Consider the following 27197-nt stretch of genomic DNA (forward strand, 5'->3'; position numbering starts at 1 on the left):
CTAATCTGTTTAGAGAGGAGTTTGTAAATACCCGGGTTTGAAAAGCTATTTAACAGTTGAAAGGATTTTTTGGAATTTAACCATTCTGAGAAACAGGGTCTTATCATCTTAGTTCTGGAGCGATGCAGCAGATAATAGGATTAAATTCTGTCAGAAATGTACAAATCCTGAAATCCTGTCAGAACTGGCAAACTGCTGCATTTACAAGGCCAGTGGAAAAGGAGGGTAAGATTAGGAAGGACCTTTCTTTTTCAAATCTTAAAGAAATAAAATTGCTAGGCTTCTTAGTAAAATAAGTTTATTCTTGATATTGAAAATTGTACTTTTATGTCCATTTCACATTTTTCTCCTAGACTTCATATATATATATGTTGTCTCATATTTGCAGAGTTCCTTCTATCCAAAATTTCAAAGGTACAAGGTTGTGTCTATGCTGAAAACTGGGATGCTTTCTGAGAGTTTGGGTGTTAGATACTGGAACCAGATTAATGACAACAGCTCAGCCTTAGTATGTTCATCTACCTCATTCCTTGCCGGTAACAGCACTCAGGCTGCTTTGACTGAACTAATTCTAGTTTTTGAGGTAAAATACTTAAAGCAATCAAAACCCTTTATGATAACTTGTAAGGCTTATTGAAAGTTACTTAGGAAAAATGTTCCAGAGTTACTTAAAAATTTATAGATGCAGGTAGAGAGTTAATGCAATTCTGTCAAAACTGGGCTGTTTCATTAATTTTTCTCACATAGATACTAAAAAAACCCAACCCCAAACTCAGTAGGTACATTAATTTGTCCTTTAGTATTTTTACAAGCATAATGCTTGGCTTCTGAAGTATTGGGTGTTTTGGTGAATGTGAGAGAAACTTTAAAATTATTCTAATGGAATGGAAAACTTTTGTTTCCAGGGTATTTATAAGTTAGTTCATAGGAACGTGGGATTAAAAATCATTAAGTTAGAGAGGAGTTATTTTTAGCACACACTGCTTCTCTTTTTTCCTCATTATTTTTATCTTCCTGCTTTCCCCCCAAAATACACCTCCTACTGTATATACTTTCTCCTATTTGTCTTTCCAACATACGTACATTTAGCACTTAAATTTTTGAACCTCATTCTCTCAAATGAGTCTCTTCAGATTCCCTAGGATGCCTCCCATGGAGGTCTCTTAGATCTCGTACTATGAGACTTGATTTGGGGGGTGGGGTGTGTGTGTTTTTGTGTATGCAGGTGTGTAGCCTACTAAACCTTTAGTCTTTCAGGTGCCAGAGCAGTGGAATACGGTGAGTGCCAGAGGTAGGTGTGAGCTCAGTGGCTGAGCTGGGAAGAACAATGGCTTATCTAGCAGTTCTCTGTGATGTGGAAGGAGTTTTTATGGGCAGCATCTTCCCAGATGAGACTGGCACTGAGCCCACTCTCCCATTGCATGACCAGCATGCCCACAGGTACAGCTCTTACATGACCTTGATGGCTTTGTGCTTACCTGATACATAATAAGTCCGTGACTTATTCCTCTGTGGAGCCAGAAATATGGTCTGAATGAAGAGGACTATTTAGATTCATATTGAGAGTCATTTCTATTGCAGACATTTATACACAGAGAGCAACAAGCCAAATAAGGATGAGTTATTCTTTTGTTCTTATAGAAAGCTCTGTAAGACTTCCTTACCTGCAACAGAGATTTGGATGGCAGTCCTGGCACTTCTGCCTTCTTCCTACCTTTCCCTACTGTCCAGGAAGCTGACATTTTAATTATTCAGGATGTAATTGATTTTTTTTTTTTTTTTTTTTAATTTAAAATTCCTTACTCATGCTGTTGTCAGGGAGGCTTAGAGGGCACACGGTGTCTGCAGAATGTTTTCAGCAATAGAGTTGTTAGTCTTCTCCACAGCTTCATTACGAAGAATAAATACATTTTCATAAATCCTTTAAAACTATACTGTTTCTCCTGGTAGAGGGGCTTTTTTCATCAAACTGCATTGTCTGGTAGCATTAAAAATTGTAAACGTTATTTCTACCTGAAATTGTGTATACCACTAAGTTTGCTTAAGAGCTATTTTTAGTATTTCTGCTTTTGTGCTTCAGTGGCTGAAATAATTTATTTATTTTTTTCTGCTGCTGTTCAGTGCCCATTACAGTCTTGGGATTTCTTCTAGGCAGGTACAAGAAATAGCTTGTTTTTTTGAATTATTGTACAGAGTCAGCTGGGATGCCAAAAGTAACATTTATGATTAAAGGAGTGGAAATTATTAAGGAATTGGAGCATCCTTCATATGAGGAGAGGCTGAGAGAGCTCAGACTGCTTAGCCTGGAGAAGAGAAGGCTTGTAGGGGATCTTACCCATGTGTCTAAATACCTGGTGGGAGAGAATGAAGGTGAGGGAGCCAGACTCTTTACAGTTATGCCCAGCAAAAGACCGAGAGAATGTGGACTTAAGTTAAACACACACAGTCAGAACACAACCACTCCCACACAGACTTTTCTACTGTGAGGGTGGTCAAACATTGGCACAGATGACCTGGGAAGGTTGTGAAGTCTCCGTCCTTGAAGATGGTTGAAACCCAACTGGACGCAATCCTGGACAACCTGCTGAAGCTGACTCTGACTGGGCAGACAGTTGGACTCGATAAGCTCAAGACTGATTCTGTGATTTACGTGGCAGGGATTTGTCATGTAATTTTCCAGTAGGATTTTTAAAGCTTCTTAAAGCTTGCTGTTAGTGATTGGTTTGCAATGGACTCTTGTCACATTCTGTACCATATGTTGATACTAAGGTATCTGTTGCCTTGAACTAGAAATTCTTCAGGTTCTCTAAATAATTCCTCATAATTATATTGGAATTAGAGTGTTTAAAATTGTTGCCAACTATGTGGACTTGAGCAGTTTTAGGGAACTTCCACTCTTGCATTGTTATTAAATCCTTTATGGTGTGTTTAGTGTGCCTCACATAGGGATATAACAGCAACCTGAATTGCCTTGCTTTTTGGGCAAAGAACAAGTTCGGACTGGAGAGAGTCGAGCAAATACGGAATTAAAGTTTTGTGAATGCTCTTGGCCTGGGATAATATCGGTGCTCATTTCTATGGGTTTTTTTGTGCACATTTGAATGCAAAATTTTGGTTTTTTTCTCTATATTCTCACAGGGAATACTTACTAGTGGGAATCCTTGTAAAATGTAAGCTTAAAGTAGAAGGTTTACTGAATATATATTTGCAGCAGTGGCATTGGCCAGGAATAAAATTTAAATGTACGCTCTTAGTTGAAACTCTTCCCCCTTTCTCCACACATAAAAGAATTTAGGTCAAAGACAAAACAAGCTGTGGATGACTAATGCTCATTTTCCAGAGGGGTGGACCTGAGTTCTGGAGCAACCGTGGACAGTGACCCAAATTCAGTGACAGGTGAATGTGAAATAATATATATAAAATATAGTAATTACCTTTCAGGTTACCTTTTGTCCCCTCTAAAGCTGCTGCCAGTAATTATTCCTGTTTATAAATCAAGGTGGGCCTGCTTCAAGAAGAAGACTTGAGTGCCTGCTTGTATGCACTCTCTTGTGTAATAACTGGCAACTTTTTGTGGTTTGTAGCTGCTGTGTTAAAGGGGGTCAGGATGATAAACCTGTGGATCTGCCCTGTATCTGACCTCTTTCTGGTCCAGTGCTCTACTGAATTAAAAGGGGCACTGGCACCATTTCTCCTTCAGCCGTCCCGCTGGGTCTGTTGTGAAGGAAATCAGCAGTGATGTTTTTGCAGAGTGTGGACTACCAGCTGTGTCCTGCCACTGCCTGCCAGCCTGAGACCGTCAAGATAGGTGTGTGGTTTGCAAATCTGGATGGGACAGAGGTGGCTGGGAGCTGCTCAGCATTGTCACGGCTGAGGCGATCGATCGGGCAGTGCCCAGAAGCCAGCCTGTAGGCATGCAGGGACCTCTTACAGCTGAAAGCTGCTATACCTGGAGATTTTAAATACCTCTAAAGCTAGGTAGTAGGTGTGTGGAGACTTAGAGTTGTTTAAAACCCGCTTGTGGCCATCTCTGTCTTTTTTTGTGAGTCTACACTTGACTTTTTAAAGTCACTTTTTGCAGTTGGTCTTTTCTAACCTTTAGCCCAGCGTGTAAGACACTTCAGGAATTGTCTGGAGAATTCCTTAAATTCTTTCCTCGTGTGTCTTTCTCCTTGAAGAGAAAGTCATCTTATAATTCCAAAAGAGTATAGATCATTTGGGATACAAAAAGCAAGTTGTTTACAGTATTCATGTAGTTCATGCTTCTTGCACAGAATAGTAATGACTAAACAGACATGAAACAATTCTGTTTTCTTAAGCCAATTATATATTAACTGAAACATTTTTAAGTAATTCAAAGCATTATAGCTCTTAACTTTTTTGACTCTAATGATACTGCACTGCTTTAACATTTGTCTTTCAAATGATGGTAGTTATTAAATACATCTCTAAATATGCCTATAGAAATAACTGTAGTAATACTTTCATGTTATAAAATGTTTCCCAGTGGACTTTTTCTCTTATCCTCTTATGTGCAACAGAAGTTCCATAAAAAGAAAAACATTTAATTAATAGAGGACTGAAGTCATCCTCCCCTTTTGAACACATTACTTATAGATGTACTTATTTTTGGAAGTTTTGAAATGCATGTCCTGCGGTGAGATTTGACTTGAAAATGAGATTCCCCTGCAGGCCCTGAAAAAAATGGAATTTTCCTAAATGTAGCACCACAAAATTCCACAGCATGACAAGCAGACCTACCTGAGGTGCTTGGAAGGGCTTTGCTGAAAACAAACTAAATGCTTAAGAATGCTTTCCTTCATTGTTTTACCCCTACCTTCTGTGGATAATAAAGTTTCTAGTACAGTTAAGGACATTTTAATGGTTGTGATTAATCATATTTTTAGTGTGCTTTTTTCCCTGTTATGTGGAACATGAAGCTGAAATGAAATGAAATGAACTAAATTAAAATAAAATTCTGACTGTCTTGTGAAATATAGTTCAAATGTTAAAAACAAGTTAAAGCTGACAATTTAATCTAAAATCCAGTTGCATTTAAGATTGACTTCTTTGAGATTGAATGAGTACAGAATTTCATTATGATGAGTTAAGAAGAATTTGGTTTTAGCATTCTTTGAAGACCAGAATTCTTCACACTTAAGCTGAGGATTGTTGGCTATAGGATTGTAAATGACCTGCTTAAAAAACTAAAATGGGCTAGCACCATTTTCAACTTTGGGATCTGAATGTGCTCCCATTGAGATGAAGAGCAGCACTACCTAGATCATTCTGGATTTAAATCTCAAATCTGCCAGAGACAAATGAAAGATTTATTTTTTTTTTTCTTTCCTTTTTTTTTTTTTTTTTTTTCCCCTTTAATCCTTAACTAATATTTCTTTGTACAGAGGAGTTGAAATAATTTAAAATTATTTCTCTGGGAAGTCAACTGTGTCTTTACATATATCAACACATCAAAACTAAGGCAGTTTCAAACAGTATTGTAACATGTAAATAGCAGTTTTTCACCTTGGAAGAAACTCCTGCTGGAAATGACAGTCTATTTATAGTATAGGGACCAACTTTCTGGTTTAGCATGCAGTATGCTGGGCTCTGCTGCACTGTAGAAGTTCATAATTTCTCCCTATTTTAGATCTGTCTCAAAATACAAGGTACAGACCTTTGTGAATCTGTGAGTTAACGATTTAGAGTAATAATTCCAGGCCAGTACTTCTGAGGAGGTGAGCTCAGTGCTGATTTTGAAGAAAGTGGAAATACAAATGTATATGCTGCTTTAAAAATATTAATGTAAAATGACACGTTTTTAAAGACCGTTTGTCTGTACCAGCAGAGTTCTCATGGCTAAGACATACATTTTGGAGAAGTTAGGAGTAAAGGTCATTTCTTCACAATATGGGTGTAAAATGCTCCTGGAAGGTGGATTCCCTGAAACTTCCTCTCTGACACAGCCCTGATCTGTGAGCTTTTATTATTTCTGTACTCTGTGAAAACATACAAATATATATGTATTTTTTCCTTATGAAGAGATTATACTTTGCTATCTCACGGAAATAACTGAAGCAATCTAAAAGTATTTGTCAGAATGGCTGTTTCAAAACCCCCTGAGGAGTAAAGCATTGTCTCTTACTTGGATCTCTAATTTAGGTATTAATGCAGAATTACCACCTTTTTCAGACAAGTCCTACTTATATTAGAATGTCTTCTCCTTTTAACTACAGCTTGCATGCAGATTACATAGCATTTATCATGCATTCCTGACTAGGAAATTTAATCATTACAAGGCTAAAAGTGATTGTTCTTACAGAAACTCTTTTCTCTTTTGATTAAAAGTGCGTCTTGTTCTTATTTGACCTTGAAGTATGTTTTAGTCTGGCTTCCTTTTAGACTTGTCAAAGAGCATGTTTTTTGTTTTGCTAAAAGATGGCCTCTGGCATACTGGGGAGACTAGTGCTTTGATTTGTATTTTCTGTAGAGGACTCTCTTCATAGACAGATTCGATAGTGATTTTCAACACTTGACAGCACCTATGCAAGGAGAACCAGCTGTGGATCAGGCTAGTGTTTAACATCCCAGCACAGAAGAGAGGGCAGAGTGGGGACACAACAAACCAGCACAATCATACAGCTCAGTAATACATGCCCTACTTTTTTAAAAGGCCATGTTCTGTCTCATTTGAGCACTACAGATGAAGAGTACCAGTGCTCAAATTTTTCTGCCATGCTTCATTGGGTGTTGGGTTTTTTTAGGAATCTTTGTGAAATCAATCAACAACATGGTTTCCTCACCCTTCACTGCAATGGAGGCTCCATCCTTGGCATCTGTAAAGGAAGGGACACAAATCTTTTCAGACAAATGAATCTTAAAGGATGCTCAGTTAGACATAGCTTGCAAACAATAGCTTTACTTGTAAGTCTAACTGTTGTCAGTCTTTTGTGGGTTACTATTGTTAATATAGCTTCCTACTGCATTTTCTTCTGGCAACTTTGTCACGATGCCTTCGCTATGTAACATTCTCACTTAAAGAAGAAATTAAGAGTTTTATTCATTATCAGTATCCTATGAAGAACCAGGCTATGGTCACATAGTGAATTAGTTTATAATTAACTAGAGAGCTGGCTCCAGAGAAGTTTATGTGAAAGGGACATCCTTATTGCAGGCTCTAAAATTTCACTATTGTTTAGATGTACTCAGGTCAATGTTAACATCAGCTAGCTTGAGTGGTAACAGCAACATCCTTGTGGGACCCTGAAGTCTTATCCAGGCTGTGCAACATGCCAACGAAGCAGGGTGGATTGCTCCCTACTGAGTTCTGAGCTCCTGTAGCTGGACTTCTACCCATAATCCGGAGTAGCCCACTTAGAGCTGCTCAAAGTAGCTCTTCAGCAGTGAAGGAGCACCCTAAAACATTTCGGGTTCTTTAGAGTTCTTTCTGAAGCTTGTTGTCTGCTGCGGTTGCTGGGCTCTGTGTTGCTTGATGGCCTTCCTTTGTTTTGTAAGGGAAGCCTCTTTCCTCACCAAGCCTGAAAATATGTTTTGTGAAGATGTATATGATGTCATGGATTTGGAGTAAGGCTAAGCAACAGCTGAATGTTCCTTACATATTTACAGTGTTGTAAAGTAATACTGCACACTGGGGATCAAAACCATGTAATGCTTCACTTGACAACTGGTATAGCAGTGTATAAATGCTGATGTCAAAGGAAGCAATATATGCTGTTATAATAAACAAAATCAGATGTGGCAGACCGAACACTTTGAGAAAGACTTGGCGCTTTCGTTTCTTCTCATCTTCTTGTGGTATTGCTGATATATTTTTGTACGTTTATTTTATTTCTGAAGAGATGGACGATGAGGAACCAGCAGAATATATTTATAAAATCTGAAACAAATTGTTACAGGTTCTAGATATTTGCAGTGAGCTTTTATAGTATAAAGAAAAACTCAAAGGAAAAAAGGAAATCTGTGTACCATTTGCTATTCTAATTTTTCAGCTGATATTTAAACTTGTAACCACTCTATTTTTGGGATAGTGAGAAATCTCTGAAAGAAATTACAGCAAGTTTACATCTTTATTAGATACTTGATTGGACAATATTAGGAAAAGGTGAAGGGGGAACTGGTATTTAGCTCTGTTTCCAGGAGATTTAAGGTCTCAATGCTATTCTAGAATACCAATAGTACCAAAATTAATTACAACCTTGGAATAGCAATATCAAAATCCATTCTAATATTTTGGAGTATAGTAACATATAGCAAGTTTTTCTAAGACTTCAAGGGGTTTGATTGGTTTGGGTTTTTTTTTAGCTTCTTCCCTCATTTCTCTTGCCAGAGAACATTGCCTCACCTTCAGTTCAGAGCATAAATAACAATAACAGGCAGTACCATGAGTAGAGTAGTTTTGGACAGAAGGTAAAGAGGCTAATTGAGAATCTAGAGCAACAGCAAGAGCTCTGCTATGCTGTCACTAGCCTACTGCACCATCTCAGTAAAACAGTTCTCTGTGCTGTTAGAGGCGTGGTGTGCTCAGTAAGGAAATACAGTCTTTTTTGGAAGAATTACATTTTTATAACTAAACATAACACTACATGAAAAAGATAGAGACACATTCTCAGATGTAGTTTCAAAAATTAAAGGAGTTTAAAAATATTGATCATGAGCAAGTTTTTTCATAACAGAAGGAGCCAGCTGTTGTCAGCAGAGCTAGAAATTCACGTCCATGACCTCGTTGCCATTGTGTACTTCAAGTCTAGAGCACAGAGGTGGTGGAATTCACTTACACACAATTGTAAATAAAGCTGGAGAAGCATGATTGTTAGCAGTGAATGTGCTGGAATGGATCATCTAATGTTAGCAGGGGGTTAATTCTCTACCAAAATGTAAATTGCACTGAATGGATGGTTAACACGTGTAACAATGTGTTCACTTCTGCAGGGGAAATATGATGCTTGTGAGCTATGCCTTGATCCGATCAGCCACTTTCCTGAGTCTCTTGCATCTATCATACTTAAACTCTATAAATAACTGGGGTTGTCCAGGCTGAATAGCAAAGCAGCAATATGAAATAGGCCTGTTCTAACATGTCAGAAGAATTCAAACCCATGCTCAGGAAATGGCTATTACTGCTTCTGGTAATGGCAATGCAAAGTTACAGTCTAAGCATTTGCATTTATTTTACCTTCTTGGAGAAAGCAGAAGGATGCAATTTGAAAGCGCTCTAGTCCAGCATGAGGCTTTTGGTAAAACACACAAGACACAAACCCCAGAATTTCTTCAGCGCTGCAAAACCCAGGGTGAGCAGAACTTACTCTGAAATAGGTCACTTCTGATTTTCACAGTGGTAATTATAACCAGATTTGTCACTTCATATGCGAATAGGGTGATGCGTGCAGCTGGCATTTCAACTCCTGTGCACGATCACTTATCCCTGCCCTCCATCAACATACAACGTTTTCCCCAAGCAGCACTCATATATCTTATTTCAATGAATCCTAAATAATCACATCCTTTTATCTGCAAATTAAGTGAGTAATGATTGATGTTTTCGTGGACAACATATTGATATATTACTTACAGTGGGTATTGGTGGTGTTTGTGAGTTTTTCTCCCCATACCTGTATTTGTAGAGATGTCATAGATATCTATCTTTATGCTTCATCTGGTAAGATTTCCCTGTCATCTCTTTCTCCTTGGACTGTTGGTAGAAATTTTCCTTCCATCATTAATTACAGGCATCCCCTGAAGGACACTAACTGTATTATATATGTCCATTTCCCTGAGATATAACTAGGTTACTTTAGCAACCAGCTGTACGTTCTGGAGAACAGATATGCATTTCATATATATATATATATATATATATACATACATATACATATATATATATATATATATATATATATATATAAGTACAAACCTCTCATCCCCTGAGACAGGAACAGTGATCTTGGACCTTTTCTTATGTAAAAAATCAGTGAATCTTTACTTATGTGTATATGTGATCCAAATATAGTCTTCTGTTCTGTAGAGATTGTTTTTGTCGCAGTTTACCCAAGTCTGAGCATCTGTTTTAGTTGCTACTGTTAATGAGTGTTTTTCATAATACATTCCCTGACTACATGCCTGTGCCCTCATTTTGTGATAATGTGGATATTATCATTTCTGTGGCTGCATCCTTTGATATTTAGTGTCATACAGTGAATTTTATCGGAAGTCCACATTGCAAATTGTTGTGGGAGTAACTTCTCTGTTCTTTTGGTCCCTGGGTAGCGGTTTTCTTTACCCACCAGCAAACTCAGCCATTCCTGCTGACACATGAATGGGACAACCGATTAGTACTATTTATAATAAAACAATAATATTTATTATGGAGCACTAGCTGGAGGGGTGCTCATTAACACTGTTCTGTGCTTAATACCAGTCCTCAAACATTTCTCTCATTTGCTTTCAAACATATTTTGCCATGCAGAGAGCACACCGCTGTCCTGTTCTCAAACCTTTCGCAGTTTCATTTGCACTCCTAATTCAAAAGTATGCCTAAAGGTTTCCTGTATGTTCCAAAGTTGGATTATCCTAAGCCTTTATGTGTGCCTGACTGAAGGTGTTCTCAGCAAGCTTGGTTAGCACTGTGTGTTCAGCACAGGCAGAAGCAGTGGTGATGCGCATTTTCTTCTCTGATGACTCCCTACCCTCCTCAACACTCCCCCAGGGTGGAGGAAAGCAAGCTGTGTACTGTTTAGTGTTCTGCATATAGCACAGGTCTGAATGTAGTGTTCTCTTAGTTAACATGTCCTTTTACCACTAAGGAATAGCTGCACCTCAGTTAATTACTCCATCAAGACAGACTGTACATTATTATTTATAAACTAAGTTGCTTTGGGATAATAATGCTGCTGCGATGCCACTGAAATGAAAAAAAATTTTGAACATTATGTTCGCGTATATATATGAGAGATACACACAGGCTTTTCCCATCTTCAGATACTACTAATTTTTTGTTCTGTTTTGAGAGCACACAAAATAGCATGCCCTGGAGAAAACAGGGTATGGTGGTTAATTCCCATCCCTTGCCAGCCCCTTGAAATCTGTTTTGGTTTGGAAAATGTAAAGGAATGAAGCTGTGGGAAATGATGTTTCTGTCACCGATTAGAGAAAAATCTACCTTGCAAATTGCCAGGTAGGCGAATACATTCATTGTGTGAATTCATAGTCTGGGAAGACATTCACCAATGGGCTGTAATTTCCCCTGCGAACAAAAATAAACACTGCCATTTCAAGGCCATTTCCCAATTTTTGGGTTAGACCTTGGCTTCCTTCCCAAACACCACTGTGAACTCTGAGCTGAGGATGTCTTTCGGTCCCTCTGCCCATGTCATTTGTTCCAGGTACTAGATCTTTTTCAGTTCTGGGAGATGCTGCATCTCCCTCGTTCTCAGCCAGATTAATTTCTTTTGCCTCCAGTGGGTTTAGTGCTCGGAGCAGTGCTGAACACCTGGTCAGAATTATTATAGTTTCAGGGAAGACCTATAATGAATTTCCAGACTAACTTCTGTTTTGTTTTGTTTGTTTTCCCCCTTTTTATTATTATATAGTCATTGGGATTTTTTAGTCTTCCTGTGCTCTGTTCCTCCATACAGTTAACACTTTCAGAAAATTATCCCTGATCCTATGAATTGGTCACTGAAGCTATGAAGCAAGATTCTGCTGCGTTTACAGCATAGCCCAGTTTTGAGAAAACAGTAACCAGTCTTTCTCTCCCCTTGTCTTTACTTGCACACACACGCACACATAGGATGAAGAGCACAGCCAGCATGTTAGTGCAGCATAGAGAACAATGAAATATTAAATGTGGCAGGACTTGAGAATCAAACATCTACTTGTGTGGTTTGCGTTTACGGCTCACGTGATTTATGTGCATCATAGTGGTACTGGAATGTATGGGGGAACGCACAGGCATGACTGACAGAGAAGGAGCACTTGTTTACTGTGATTCATCTAAGGATAGTATAGTTTTAGTAGCAGAACAACAATAGTAATGGAAATGAAACAACAATATTGTCTTTGCTTTTATTTAGAAAGTAAGTGTTGAAGGATTACACTGATTAAATGTTACCTGGTTTAAGGCATTTTAAATGGTAAGAATTTTATACGTAGGCTACGGCATTTTGTAAAATATGTTAATATTTGTAAATGTATTTTAGAGCAATTCTTTTTCCTTGCAGCCTTTCATCTTGCCCAACACGTAGTGATTACTTTGCTTTCTTTCCTTCTTTTTCTTTGCTTAATATGTAGGGGAGTTGTTTCTTCCTGCCGCCTTAACTTTTTTCTTTGTTGAAATAAAAGCATAAGTTGTTCCTAATGCAGTTCTCCCTTAAACATTCACTGTACTCTGATAGGTTTAGCAGAGATGGGGATCACCAGGGGAATGGATGACTCAGGCTTTTACACACTGAGTCAACAGTCACAAAGAGTAGATTCATATACTTTTGGCATGTAAGTACAAGCCGTTGCTTCATTTCACTGAGTTTTGTTGATGAGTTTTTCCAGAATTAATTCAAGCATAGTATTGAAAAGTAATATGACCGATTATGTGGTCTGCTTGGACATAGGTTATGATGGAAAGTGCATTGATGTTGGTACTTACTTTCACTGTGTAAAATTTGCATCTAAGAGCCTTAGCATGCCTTTCATGTTTATATTTTCATCAGTTTCTCTTTGAGTAGTATGTTGATGCCCAACAGATGTGTTTAAATACATAACATATAGCTGGTATTTGACTTTTGCAACCATGTAATGTTTCACTTTGTCCAAAGAGTGGTGACTGTTTCTTTGAGAAGACCTAAGATCTTCTGTGATAAAATAGTTTGAGGGGCAATAATGCAGTGTGGGGCTGTGGGACTTGCCAGGCTGCGAACAGTAAATAACAAACTTCTCCTATTCTTCGGCATCAGCTTAAAACTAGTCCTTAGGTTTCGTTAAACATTTTAGTTAGACTGTCTTTAAGGGAAGTGATGCACTGTGGCTCAAACTGACAAATTCTCTGTCACACCAGATCTTCAGTTTACTGTCAGCAACAATCTTATTGAATATTCTCTATGACTGAAAGGGCAGTTGTCAACAGCAGCAGCCCAATGTCACAATAGAGACAAATAACTCTGTCATCAAAGTAAATGCAGGTTTCATTTTATTTCATTTATCCTTCTGCACTGGGATCTCCCGAAGAGCTCTGATACTTTGTGCTGATCTTCCCCACTGGGGATATGCAGATGAATTATCTTCACGTCATCTCTACCCAGTGACATTCAAGATCATTTTGCTAAGATGCCTTTTTACAGGAAAATGATCTAATGACTGGATTGCCCTACTATCACTGAAACACCAAGGTGGTGACCACTTAGTGCAAATCTTCTTCCTCTTGTTAAAAGTTTATCAGTAGGATAAAAGTCTGTGCTCTTGCTGCTAAAAGAATTAGTCTCATCTAGTTATTTGAGACACACCACAAGTTAAATCAGGCTGTTATTTATGGGGGATTTTCCTCTATTCATCATGCACTAGTACTTTTTAAAAGAGCTCCTGCCAGAGTCACTGATGACCTGGGGATTTATTTTTGTTTTTCCCAGGTTTCTGTCTCTTTCTGCTCCTCATTTCTGGTGTATTCCTGTCATCTTTGGAGGTCTGTTGAATTGTGAGCTGGCTAGCCTTCCTTTGTGGCAGGGGTGAAAAATTTGACTATATCTGTCAGTGTTTCAGCTTCTGGTAGTGAACGTGAGCTCCCTTGCCAGTCCTCTGAAACTGTGCTTTACTATGCTGTATTCTAAAAACATGATTATAGAGTGGAACGTTTAGAGATTGGGTGGTGGCTTAAGATCAGGTTTTGCAGGGGGAAATGGCTGTATCTGGAGATTTCAGTGATCTAATATGGCATCTGTGGTCAGCTTTAGAGAGGATATAGGTCAAACAGGTGGTATCTGCCCAACCTTTTCTGCTTTGGTAACCACTTTTCAGTAAATCTACTCATATAATTCTTCAGGTCATATCAAGTAGTGCTAATATTTAGAGTTAATTTCAGTAATGTGGTGAGCCTTAGCAACAAGGAATTGTTGGCAACTTGCTATTCGAGTCTGGTGCTGTCGTATCAGCTGTTTCATAAAGACCTCACCATACACAAACGGATTCTTGTTCCACTTTTAACAAAAAACTCTGATAGTGGCAGTTTGAGACTGTCTACCAAGAAATTTCACTGGCAATTCAGGCTAAAGCAAAAACTTCAAAACATTCTGTGAAGGTTAAATTTAATTGCTTCCTTGTTGCCTTTTAACTGTTATGGAAGAGCGGTAAAAAAACTTGCCAACTTTGCCTTTATTTTCTCAAGCAGCAGGTCCAAGCCCAAAGAAAAAATAAAGTATAAACCAAACTGAGTTGGCCTTTTGTATGTATTGGAGCTTTCCTTGCTTTGGCTTCTCATCAGACCAGGTTTGCTTGCTGTGAGGATAATCTGACTCACCTTTTAAAACATTAAAGGTCAGCTGCACTTGAGGAAGCTCCCGGTTGGCAGTGACTCCTAGGAAATGTCCTCAGCTCTTTCTTTACAGTTAGCCTCTCTGAAACAGTAGGCTTTGCTTTGCTTTTCTTCTTTTCTTAGGCTTCTAAAGTCCCAGCCTACTTGATGCACTGCAGAAAGCACCGGGTAGATCCTATCACACTGCCCACTATTGCATATTCCTTATTGAAGAATGTAAGGTGTGTGGGTTTTGCTTTTGAGGCGATGCATGCCCCATTAGTCCACCTCCCTTCTGCAAAGCAGCTAATGGTGCATTTGTTTCTTTCCTCTTTCTTTCTTTCTGTCTTTCTTTCTTTCTGTCTTTCTGTCTTTCTGTCTTTCTGTCTTTCTGTCTTTCTGTCTTTCTGTCTTTCTGTCTTTCTGTCTTTCTGTCTTTCTGTCTTTCTGTCTTTCTGTCTTTCTGTCTTTCTGTCTTTCTGTCTTTCTGTCTTTCTGTCTTTCTGTCTTTCTGTCTTTCTGTCTTTCTGTCTTTCTGTCTTTCTGTCTTTCTGTCTTTCTGTCTTTCTGTCTTTCTGTCTTTCTGTCTTTCTGTCTTTCTGTCTTTCTGTCTTTCTGTCTTTCTGTCTTTCTGTCTTTCTGTCTTTCTGTCTTTCTGTCTTTCTGTCTTTCTGTCTTTCTGTCTTTCTGTCTTTCTGTCTTTCTGTCTTTCTGTCTTTCTGTCTTTCTGTCTTTCTGTCTTTCTGTCTTTCTGTCTTTCTGTCTTTCTGTCTTTCTGTCTTTCTGTCTTTCTGTCTTTCTGTCTTTCTGTCTTTCTGTCTTTCTGTCTTTCTGTCTTTCTGTCTTTCTGTCTTTCTGTCTTTCTGTCTTTCTGTCTTTCTGTCTTTCTGTCTTTCTGTCTTTCTGTCTTTCTGTCTTTCTGTCTTTCTGTCTTTCTGTCTTTCTGTCTGTCTGTCTGTCTGTCTTTCTGTCTGTCTTTCTGTCTGTCTTTCTGTCTGTCTTTCTGTCTGTCTTTCTGTCTGTCTTTCTGTCTTTCTGTCTGTCTGTCTGTCTGTCTGTCTGTCTGTCTGTCTTTCTGTCTGTCTGTCTGTCTTTCTGTCTGTCTTTCTGTCTTTCTTTCTTTCTGTCTTTCTTTCTTTCTTTCTTTCTTTCTGCTTTCATCCTTTTGGTGAGAAGGTATGAGGTGTGTTAGTGTAAAGAGCGAACCCAGTCACCTTACATGACTGTGAGCCCAGGATAAACATGAATTATTAAACAAGAACTCCCTATATTTAGTAGGTAGAATGAGTTTTAATAATTACGTTGTATATCAGAATACAATTATTATTTTCATTTATGTGCCAGTCACTGATAAAAGAATTGGTTATTTTGCTGTCTCCTTTTAGGTATGTAGATTTTTACCCGATTAATTCTACTAAAATTTCATAAAGTATCAGACTATAAAAAGTAACCTAATCACCGATAGCATTTAACTGGTTTAGAATGGTCACGTACTGTGAAAATTGTCAGACAGGAGATGATCAAATCAGGCTAGTAAGAGAGATTTTGTGGCAAATTAAATGAGTGCTTATGTAAAATTACCTACTATTGCCGTGTGTGTAAGTGTGTGTGTATGCGCATGCACATTCATATACTGGAGCTGATGAGCCTCTGGCAGGGAGCTTTGCAGAAGCTGCAAGTATTTTTAGTGGAAACGAAATCTCAGTTCAGTTCTGCAGCATGTGACTTCCTATTTCTGTAAGTTACTTCCAAGGGACTTCCTCTGTTAATCGGCTTGTCTCTGGAGATTTAATCTGGAGCCGGAGTGTAGTCTGCTTTGTCCTGTGCCTGTGACAGCGTTTTCCCAGAGTTTTCTTTTGAGTATTCTATTTCTGTTTTGTACCATCTCCAGCATGCAAGGATCTAGTGGCTGCTACCCGTGATCGGAAGCTGAATACGTTTATACAAGTCTCGGTGGTACACCCAGCAGAGCACATTTTGACGAGGTATTCAAGCACTGAAATCGTGGAGGTGAGAGTCTTGCTTATTCAATTAACGTGTTGATTAATGAATTGTTCATTTCTTGCTTAGAAAGTGAATGAGAAATAAAACAAGTTAGTGCGTACTCTTAGGTAAGACAAGCACACTCTGGCAGTTAGTAAAGCATACCTAAGAGTGTTCTGTAGCTTTTGGCTGTTCACCAGGATAAACACTTAGAAATGAACTTGGCTTTTCATGAAAGCTCTGTTGTTTCAAGTAGAGGCACAGAGAATACTCCGATTCTCCTGACGGAGGTCTAGAAGGAAACAGGGAATAGTTACTCTAGTGAAAGGACAAGGCAATGCAAAGTAAATCTAAATTAAGAGTACAGTGAGTTTGTAAAGTATTTTTAAGTTACAGAAGAACGTGGGTGTATTATATGGTTTTTTTTAGTCCTGTTTCTTGTATTTTTTTCCATTGGAAAGTTGATGCTTTTGCAATTTGAAAAGTATTAGCTTACTTCTATAATTAGGGATAAGAGTGTGTGTACGTAAGGTCTGTGACTGTATAAAATAATTAGTAACTTGCATCACATATTACAGCAAAAGTTGTCTGAGGCTGCTTTGCTAGTCTTCTCTTTGCCCTGTAAGCATCAGGGTCAGAAACGGCAGAAATGGTTCACAGAGAAAATTGAGCGTGAGCTGGAAATGTAGGTGTAACTAGCTTAACTTACTGAAGAAGACTCAGTGAGAACAGGGAAGTCTTATTGTAAACACGCACATTTTTGCCAAAGGCTTGTTTTAACTGTTACACACAATGAGAATATTTAACGACCCCTTTGTGTGATCATTTTCAACCAACTACTAATTAAATTGTTATGGTTTCAGCCACCAGCCATCCTGAAACTGCTTAATTCAAATATCTTGTATCTGATCAGGACGTTTCATTGTAGACTGTCTGGAATGATGTCGTGCATAAGATGGAATAGATTTTTTTATTTTTATTTTTAAAATTTTTAAAATAGAAGTTGATGCATTTCCCAACACAATGTCCTAGATCTGAATAAATTCCTGAATTTTTTGTGTCAAGGCTTTCAGCTTCATACTCCAGCTTTGGGGGAAGGGAAGTCAGGGGCACAGAAAAGTTAGTTTCTTCAAGAGAAATTACATTTATCATGCAAAATCCTTCATTTTGCCTAATAGAAAATTTAAGGATACAAGTCTGGTAATATTTGGAAATTAAGTATAATCAAACATTATCTTACTCCACTATCGCCTAAGAGGGATATTGTAATCCCCTCCCCACAAATCAGTAACCTTATTGTAATACAGGGAGTCTCTATAGCATCTCTGTAGACCTTTTATTGGGACTTAATGAGGATCTCACTTTTTGTGTGTATGTAAGTTATACATTTAGTTCATTTAAACTAAACTGAAATTGTGGTACTTTCAGAAAGTATCATGGGAGAAAGAAAGATTGTTTATTACACGTGGTATTCCAGATACTGTTACCTGCTGGCTATGTTGTTTAAAGTCATGTTGCCAGGCTCTGTTTCAAAAGCACTTAATACCTTTTCCAGATAAAAAACTTTCCTTATAAAGTGTTAAAGTTGTCTGGTTTTCCTATTGGCTGGATAATACTTAGCTATTCACTTCTCTCTGCTGTAGAAAGCTAACCTCTTCTAAAGAGCCCGTGGTTTCTGTACATCCATTATGTTATACTACACATTGCACAGCTGTTACCTTACTGAATGTTTGCTCGTGTTACGCAGGGTACAAGAGATCCACTGTTTTTGACTGGTGTGACATTCCCACCGGAATACCCCATCTATGAGGAGACTAAAATAAAACTAACAGTCTATGATGTCAAAGATAAGTCTCAAGACACGGTAAGTGCTTTGCTTGATTTCTTGCACAAATCTTATTGAGTAATAGAAAGTTTGCAAATTGGGAAAATAGGTTTATGTAGAATTAGTTTTGCTCTTCTCTTATACTTAAAATGTACTTTATTTTTTGTTGTTATATTAGAGAACAGAGAAGGAGAACCATGCACTTAAGATGGACCCTTTACTATTGTTTACTTGATTACATGAATCAGCACAGGTATTCCTGGCAAATAAAAGATTACCCTTGTGTGCTTTTTTATGTCAGAGAACCTATGGAATAGACTGAGGTAACACCACTGTGAATGATTTTTCAGAAATACGTTTCTGACAATATTTAACTTATATGCCCAAACCAAAATGATGAAAGAGCCTGTAAACTGATGTTTGAGAGAGATAATAATATTTTATTTTAATCTCTTGCGTGGTGATACCCGCAGCTGTCCTGTGGCTGCTGCTGTTATTGATTTGTAAGCGTCCAAGATCTTCTGTGTCACTGCTAAAGGTGAATCATTTTGGGATCCAGTGTTGTACACTTTTGGTTACACTATCAGTTTTTTATGCTGAGCAACAGTTTCTCACTTGAGATGATATATGGAGGTCAGTGGAAGTATTTGAGTAATTTAACTGCCAAATATAGACCTTGAGTGCCATTTTCTGTGCTCCAGGTCATCTAGGATAACCTTACAGACCCAGAACATATCGTAGGACCTATAGGAGATCTCTGTTTTTCTTCTGTGGCAGCTGGAGTCCAGCTGATAGTTTTCTCTTGGGCATCAAAAGTGTCCCTTGACACCCGTGTTTAATTAGCTGAATTGCTCTTTACATATTTGTAATTGGCCTCCAGTATGATTAAAGACAGTGCAAGCTCATGTCATAACTGTATATCCATTCATTATCCATAAGAAGGAAATCAAAGGCATGACTTGCAACTTGAAACTGTCTTTGAACTGCTTACATAAGTTACATGTTAAGAGAACTTCTAATTTTGTTCAGACAGAAAATAGTTGATATGGTCGTTTCAATTTTGGACTCCTGTGAGCAAACAGGTTGGATCTGTCTCTTCACTGTGTTCTTTAATGGGAATGTGTGGAATATTTTAGACACAGAATCTGGATTTCTTTCAGGTTTTATGGACTAAGGTATTTTCTTCTGTTTAAGGGTAACCAGGGACGGGACATGTACACACATTTTCACAATGTGTATGTTTTAATTTTTGGTCACAGTTTAGACTACAGGGGCTTAAAACAGGATATGCTGTTTCTCCAGTAGAGTTGTCACCCATGGACAGATACAGGAATTGAGTGAAAGGAGTTTGACTTTGTCACTTCCCTTGTTCCTTGTGATTGACAGATGATGGAAAGTAATATGCTATCTGTGAACAAAAAAAGTGGACTTGATACATAGAGCTATCCTTGTACTACTACTCTTCTAGTTGCAGACTTCTATACTGCCACTTATACAGGACAAGATCTAGCCAAGAGAATGAATATATGTTTTTGCAAACTTCGAAGAACTTTTCATAGCTGTTCTTTATAATTGTAGTGTAGGACTAGAGTCTTTCCCAGAGAATCCCATTAATGTAGTTCGTAAGTCACAGGAAGGAATACCTTTCTCTTTTGTCATAGCAGTTATGTAGTTCCTATGTAAAACATTCTGGGTTTATAGTTTATGGTACCTTTTTGTAGAGGAAAATGTTAATCCCATCTCTGGTTTACATATATTTAGCCTTTTATTAATATTCAGCTGTTTTAAAAGTGGATGAAAAAAAAAAAAAAAAAAAAAAAAAAGCTGTAAGATTTAAATTAAGGTAGACTGCAGCATGTGTGAATGACTCTGGGTCACCCAGGTTGTGACTTCAATCGTGGTGGTATTTGGACTTCTGTTTACATCCTAGAATATCAGCGGTGATAAAACTAATGGCTTGGCTTTCTTTCCTATAATTGGAAGCCATCACACTTTTCTATTAATTCAGGTGACTTTTTTGAATCTGGAGGTGTATATAGATTCATAAAAGTCAGGTTTAAATGAGCTACAGCGCGATACCATTACCAGCATAGCTGCAGCAGTGCAGACCTCAATGTTTGCTTCATGACCCAAGAAGTGGGATGTGTCCTTTTGGCAGTAAGCCTGTTCCAAGTGCCGTGACTTCACAGTTCTGATTACCTAGGCTGCAATAAAGCTGGCTTCTTGTTCCTCAAAAACTACTGCCACAGCTTCTGGTCGCAACACACAGCCACACCATTTCTCCAACAGACAGGTAACCCATTGGGGGGTGGAGGGGAATCCAAGGCTGTTCGGTATGCTCTGCTCCTCTAGGCTGTGTTTCCAGACCAGACACCAGCTCATACAAGTGAGCATGTATGGCAAAATAAACCTTGGACCTGACTATAAAATATTTTGCAGAAACTGGGCAAAAAGCTACACAAATAAGAATTCCCACATCAGGGCACTACTACTCCTGCTTACTTCAGTTAAACAGTTCAACGTAGCCAATATCCCTCACTGTAAATATATACTTATTCTTTTCTTATTTCTCTTGTAATTCAAATGAAACTAAAGGAAGCGAATTCTGTGCGTTAGTTAAACTCAGCAGGATTTTACTACCACAAACAGAAGACTGTTGAGAAGGTGCAGAAAAGGCAGTGGATATATCATGGGGTAAAAGCATTTTCTTTTGTTTTGCCTAAACCTGCCTCTGCCTATACAAGATTATTAGGTCTTTTTTTCAAACACCCTACAAAAATAATTAAATACTGCTCAGTTTGTGCACATGGGTCGTAATGCTAAAGTGGAAGGGGATGCTCTCCAGTGACAGACAACCAGAAATTTTTTTTTGGTACTGCTGACATGCTACTTGTGCTGCTTTTTAAAACAAGATTTAAAAATAATCTTGCAATGCTCGCATTCCTATACCAGAAAGCAGATAGTTAACTTCACTCTTGCCTGTTATTTAACTTACATTATGTAAGAAGTGCAGTTTAATTACATTAAAGTACTGTGCAGCTGGTTTCACATTCACTGTGCTTGACACACTGAATGTTCTAACTGCACTTTTCACTTTTATGCGTCTCTGTCTGATGTTGATCATAATTATATCTTGGCTGTGTCAGGCTTTCTGTAATTGAGGCTTTTTAATATAATGAAACACTTTTTGTTTTGGCTAGACTTTCTAAGTTAGGGTGATTGGTTCCTGTAAGTTTTCATGTAAATAGAAACTTTTAATAAAGACTATGCTATTCCAACTTCACTTTGATATTGTCGGAATTAAGAAGATAATAGAGAGTGTTATGAAATATAATTTAAATATATCCGGTGAAGCCATGCATACAAAGCAGTGGGTAATGCCATATCCTGAAAAATGTACAGTGACATCTGTTTCTACATCACAAAGATTTTCTTCCCATATTGCCATGAGCAAATTTATCTTTTGCTGGCTTGAGCTGCATTGTCTTTAAGATTTTTAGATAGTTGGGTTTTGTTGCAATGCTGGTACTGCACCTGTTCTTTAAGTCATTGTCCAAGAAAATCGGAACTAGAGGCTCATATCCTATTAAAATATTATCTCTGTACCACTTTTGCACAGGTACCTATTATTATCTTTCCTGTAAGCCTGCAGGTTTGCCCAGTTTGGTCTAGCAAATTTTAAAGCTGAAGACAGGTTTGTTCACTTTGAAAATACTGCTTAGCGTAAGTCGGGTACCACAGCCACAAGACAGACCTGCAGAAAAGACAAAATATATGAATCTGTGTTAGATTAAGAGTAGGGAAAGCCTAGTGACTAATGTGGGAGACAGCAGACTTTCTGTTCTGTTTAGAATATATATACTTACATCCTGCAAGCAAGTGTTCTGAACTTCGTTGTGTAGAGCAGTGTGGCTATTTATTTTAGGCAAGTACTGAAACATTTAGTGATGGTGAGGCTTCTGTTCGCTTGTTTTCCAAGACTGGTTGTTCTGTTGCTGCATCTACATCTGACTAGTGTTTGTTTCATGCAGTTACACTACAGCTTAAATTCTTACTATACCAACTTTTCTACCTGTAAAGTGGGGTTGAAAATGTTTACATCTTGTATGATGGGATCATGTTTATTTTAAGTGAAGCAAGATCTTGAGGTAAAGACTTTTGTAATGTTCTGGTATGACATGCAGTGAGTTGTACTGCCTCCTTTTGATCCACACATGGAGAGGTGCTGGAAGCAGAGGACAGGAGCAACTTTCTGTATCTGGTGGGAATTTTCTAAATCTGGTCTCTGCATCACCCCTTCACAGATTCCCCTTATTGTTACGAGGGGATGGAAACCAGGAAGCTTGAGAAGAAGCTTCAAAAGCCGAGATTTTTGTATACCGACTAGGGTTAGAGATTTAACAGATGTTTTTGCTTTTTGTCGTAAAGACCAGCAGGGTATGTATCCATCCAAAGGTAGATCCTTTGGATGGATAGAACTACTGGAATTCACATGTGATATTGAAGATACAAACAACCCCTCTAATGCTGTCTCCTGAGAACAAGGAGAAACTGGACATGTATAAGGCAGTTGAAATAATACACCTTCTACAGTCTGGTCTTGCATTGGTTAATTCCCAAATTTTCTCTTAATCTATTTTTCTTCTCAGTGATTAATTTGATAATTTTAAGAGTACTAGGGATAGAAATGAAGTTTTGGATATGGGAACATACATTATAAAGTGACAATTTTAGATTATTTGGACTTCAATTGATATGTCTTCTAACGGTTGAGGTTTGAATCATCTATTAAACTTGCTCACTATGAAAGTAAACTTGCAGAAGTTCATTTTTTGGTTTGGGTTTGGGTTTTTTTTGTTTTTTTTTTTTTTTTTTCTGTGTTTCTTGATCTTGCAAGTATCCCTGTTAAAATTGAATCACACCGGGGTGGGTTGTTGGGAAATTAAGAACATCTGTCATGAAAGAGGCATTTTGAGTTCAGTTGCGAAGCCAAATCTGAAGTGACAACATTCCGTGTTCCCTTGTGGGCATTGATCTGTATCGCAAAGCCACCACGCAGTTTAGTGTGGTTTGCCATCTCTTCAGTAAGAGGCCCACGGCTTGAATATTAGGAACACTGCAGAGTAGGATGTGAAATGCATTAGCAGAGATAAATGTGAAAGCTTGTACATCACCTACCTGTACTCTGCCTGTACCAGAGTACTCTCAGTCCCTCGCTCTCATCAACACTAAAACTACTGAAGCTGTTTTTCTTTAAAACTTGAAGCAGCGTTGAAAATGCTCTACTTTGTTTAAAGAAAAGACACTTTAAATTCTTTCTTTTCTCAGTTCTGTTCACTGTCATCTCTGCAGAATTTGTAGAGAAATATTGCCTTAAATTAGAAACTCTTATTATCTCATTCTTCTTAATAGAGCAGTACTGTATGGTACCACGGTCCTACCCACAGAAATACTTGCAATAAAGCTTGAGATATTCATGTTTCTTTTCAAAATCATGTAATTTTTTTCACAAGTATATACTCGATGATAGACTTAGTTTTCGTTTTGTGTCAAACTATATATTCTTACTAAACACCATTATTAGAGATTTTTTGGGGGAATGGTTTTCATTCTTCTGGGCACTTACATGTGGAATCCACCTCAAGCATTATTGTCAGTCTTTCTCAGTATTTTTTTAAGTCTGAATACATTTGGCTTTATATCAAAATAAAATCTTTCTTTAAAGTGGCCGCAGGTACAATAAGGTGTCATATATCTTAATGAATCTGTAAGACAATGGGGATAAGTGTCAAGACCAGGAAAGTTAACAGGTATAGACTTAAAGTCCATTTGTAGCCTCACTGCTCTTTGTGCAGTTTCTCACTTGAAAGTGCAATGGGAGGATTCAGCTTTGCAGAAATTTTTCTCTCTTTAAAAGCATCCTACTTTTCTGCCTATTTTTTCTCCTACCCTTTTATTATTTTTTTCTTAATTGAGGCAAACTCCTCCCTGTTCCTGTATCTTCAGGGAAAGTTGTAATCTACAGTTAGTTAATTTTCCATTTTCTTTTCCTTTTCTATCTACTCTGTCAATCAAATGGTACTGCTGCCTCACATCAGGCTTTAAGACCAATTGTATTCTGTAAAAATATAAATGGTTGCCTTGGAAATTGCTTAGAAATAAGGGAACCAAATAGGAAATGGTAACGTTTTCCTGTAGATTTTATTTTAACCAGCTAAGGATTTCAGTAACATATGTACGATTGTTCCAATCTCTGTAGCACTGTCCAAAAAGCTTGCAAATGTATAATTCTGCCATGAATACTTTGTGTATGCATATTCATAGATATCTTTCATTGCTCTATCCCTCACTAGACCAGCACAGAGCACATGAGAATAGTCAAACAAATCCAAGGTGGTTATTGCACTGCCCTGCCATTTCTAATGATGACTTTTAGGGTTCAAGGGGCACATGGCTAGTGGAGATGGCCGGGGTCTTTTCCTCTGAAATACGCATGCTGCAGTGAATAGAGGAAGAAGAGCCCAGCACAATGTTTCTTTAGTCAGTGTGAAGCAATCTGACTGTGAAAACATGACCTCAGATTGAAGAATGTGCTTCTGTCCTTTCAACGGGTTGATCTGCTTTCCCTGCCGGTGCCCTTGACCCAGGCATCCCCTGGAGAAGGCACTGGAGGAGCAGCTCCACAGGCCAGGGGTTGGTGCTCCCAGCAGGCTGGGTACTGCAGCCCTCAGGGGCAGCCCAGGCACCGCCAGCACAAAGGGTTTCCTTGTACTACATGCAGCAACACGGGAATGTTCGAATGACTCAAAGGGTAAGATTTGTCAGTTCTCAGTGGTGATTTCCCTTTTTTTCTTAGGTGAATGATCAGTTAGTCCCATCATACCAGCACAGACACTGGAATGTACAAAAGGGTAACTGACATTCAAGAAAACAGGGATGTGCTTGCCTTGAGCTATAGCTACTTATTATGATTATACACACAACAGTTGATATGCTTACCTATAGTTGATGGGTAGTTTGTAAATGAGAGGCACTTCATGCAGGTCAAAAAAAGCGGAAGATTTAAGAAGATGTTTTTTCAAGTTCAGAAAGCTCCATTTTTGCCTGTTGGACTCACTTTTGGAAGTTTCTTTACCTGGAAAAAAATCCCCCAAATGGATGTCTCTGTTGTTGATATAGAGGCACTTCTAACTTTAAGTGGATACATTGAAGTCCTTGAAAAATCACAGCTGCGTACTTCTATTTACTTTTTTTGTGGTTTGTGTGCTTTTGTCAAATAAGGCTTTAGAATACTCTATTACAAGTTTTCTTTATACTGCAGGAAAAAAATATTTATGCCTCCTGCTTTACTTGCAGCCAAAATTGTACATTAATAGAAATGAATTAACTGTAGAAACTATATTAAATGTTGGAAAAAAGAGAAAAATAAATGTTTATAGTGTAGCTTCTGCCTTTTAATCTTCACTAAGGAATTTCCATTTTTCTCAAAGCCCAGTTCGGTACTAATGAAAATAGAGTGACTTCCTGAAATTATTTTGATTTTATAATATTTGTTATCTTAATTTTTTAGCATCTTGAAAAATCCAATATATTCTCATATTCTCAACCATCTCTCTTCACAGAAAGGTACTTACAGATATAGATGTTAAATAAAAGGCACAATATATTTAAAATCTAGTTCTTCAGTGGCAAAAATATTTCTGCATAATATTTAATATATTTAGATGCAATAGGGATTGAAAGGATGAAATTTATATGGAGCAGTGGTAAGTCTGCTCTTGCTTTTCTGTTATGAAAGCAGGCACCTAAAACCAGCTTGGAAACAGATTTTTCTTTTAAAGTCATAGGGAGTATGTTGTGAGAAATTGAAAATGGAAGAAATTCAATCTATTAGAACAGATTTTTCTCCCTCTACCATGTGTCTCACAAAAGTGTTCTTTACAGTTATGAATATGCTTGTACCACTAAATGTTTGCATTTGGAATTTTGTAATTATAAAGTTGAGCAAATAATTCTATTTAAAAATTAAGTAAGAATCATATGCATTGGACATAATATGAGACTTTATCTTCTTGAGGAAGCTTTTGTTAGAAGAGTTTAGTTAATTGCTCTCAGAGTAAACTAGTTAAATGTTTTGTATTGTGCTGTATTTTAAATATTTGATGAATAAACATGAAAGGCTTGTGTAGTCATTTAGGAATTCTAGTGCCATTAGAAATGCATGTATCATTGAATTTTACAGTAATCAAAGCCTCTTTATGTAATCATTATGCAGTATATTGCAGAAACAAATTCCCATGTGGCTGAAATTCTCCATGCTTGGCTTTCTTCATGCCAGAAATGAGGATTTTGTTTTGATTTGTTCTTTGTTTTGTCCTGTTCACCATGGATTGCGTGATCATAAAGGGAAGGGAAAAAACACTGCTTTCTAACTTGCAGTTTTTAAAGAAACTGTTTGTAGCTTGCACAGTGATGGCTGGAAAGCCAGAAGAATGACGGACAAATATAGTCTGTAGCGTGGTCAAAATTTTGTGTGTTTGGTTCTCTCAAAATCACGAGAGCCTAAATGTGAATGGCCATTATGAACATCAACAATTGAGGTCAAGGTTTTAGTGTACAAAGCAGTTACCATATTGAACAGAGTATCAGCTGCTTTGTATTGTTACAGAACTTTATGCTATATGAGAGAGAGTTCCTTTCATTGAAAAGTACACTGAATTCCCTCACCTTGAGTTTATTACTTATTGATGAGATCATGGATCATTACCAAGGAGTCACTGGCACAGTGACATTAGCTATAATTAAATTTAGTCTTTGGTGGGTTTTTTTTCAGCATTCTGGTGTGTTGAGAATTGATGAATTTTGCCCCCCCCCCCC

General features: G+C 37.8%; 1 protein-coding gene across 4 annotated transcripts in view; it reads left to right on the top strand.

The window, feature by feature from the left end:
* The window catches only part of INPP4B (inositol polyphosphate-4-phosphatase type II B), a 332198-nt gene that overhangs the window by 139405 nt on the left and 165596 nt on the right, over positions 1-27197 (top strand). For all 4 annotated transcript variants that reach the window (XM_026866972.1, XM_026866970.1, XM_026866969.1 and 1 more), the window contains 2 exons: positions 16404-16522; positions 18243-18359. In XM_026866972.1, coding sequence (XP_026722773.1) covers positions 16404-16522; positions 18243-18359 — 236 coding nt within the window. The remainder of the gene's footprint in view (positions 1-16403; positions 16523-18242; positions 18360-27197) is intronic.

The sequence above is a fragment of the Athene cunicularia genome, unplaced genomic scaffold, assembly GCF_003259725.1.
Source record: "Athene cunicularia isolate RWA unplaced genomic scaffold, athCun1 SCF_1, whole genome shotgun sequence".
Taxonomy (NCBI): Eukaryota; Metazoa; Chordata; class Aves; order Strigiformes; family Strigidae; genus Athene; species Athene cunicularia.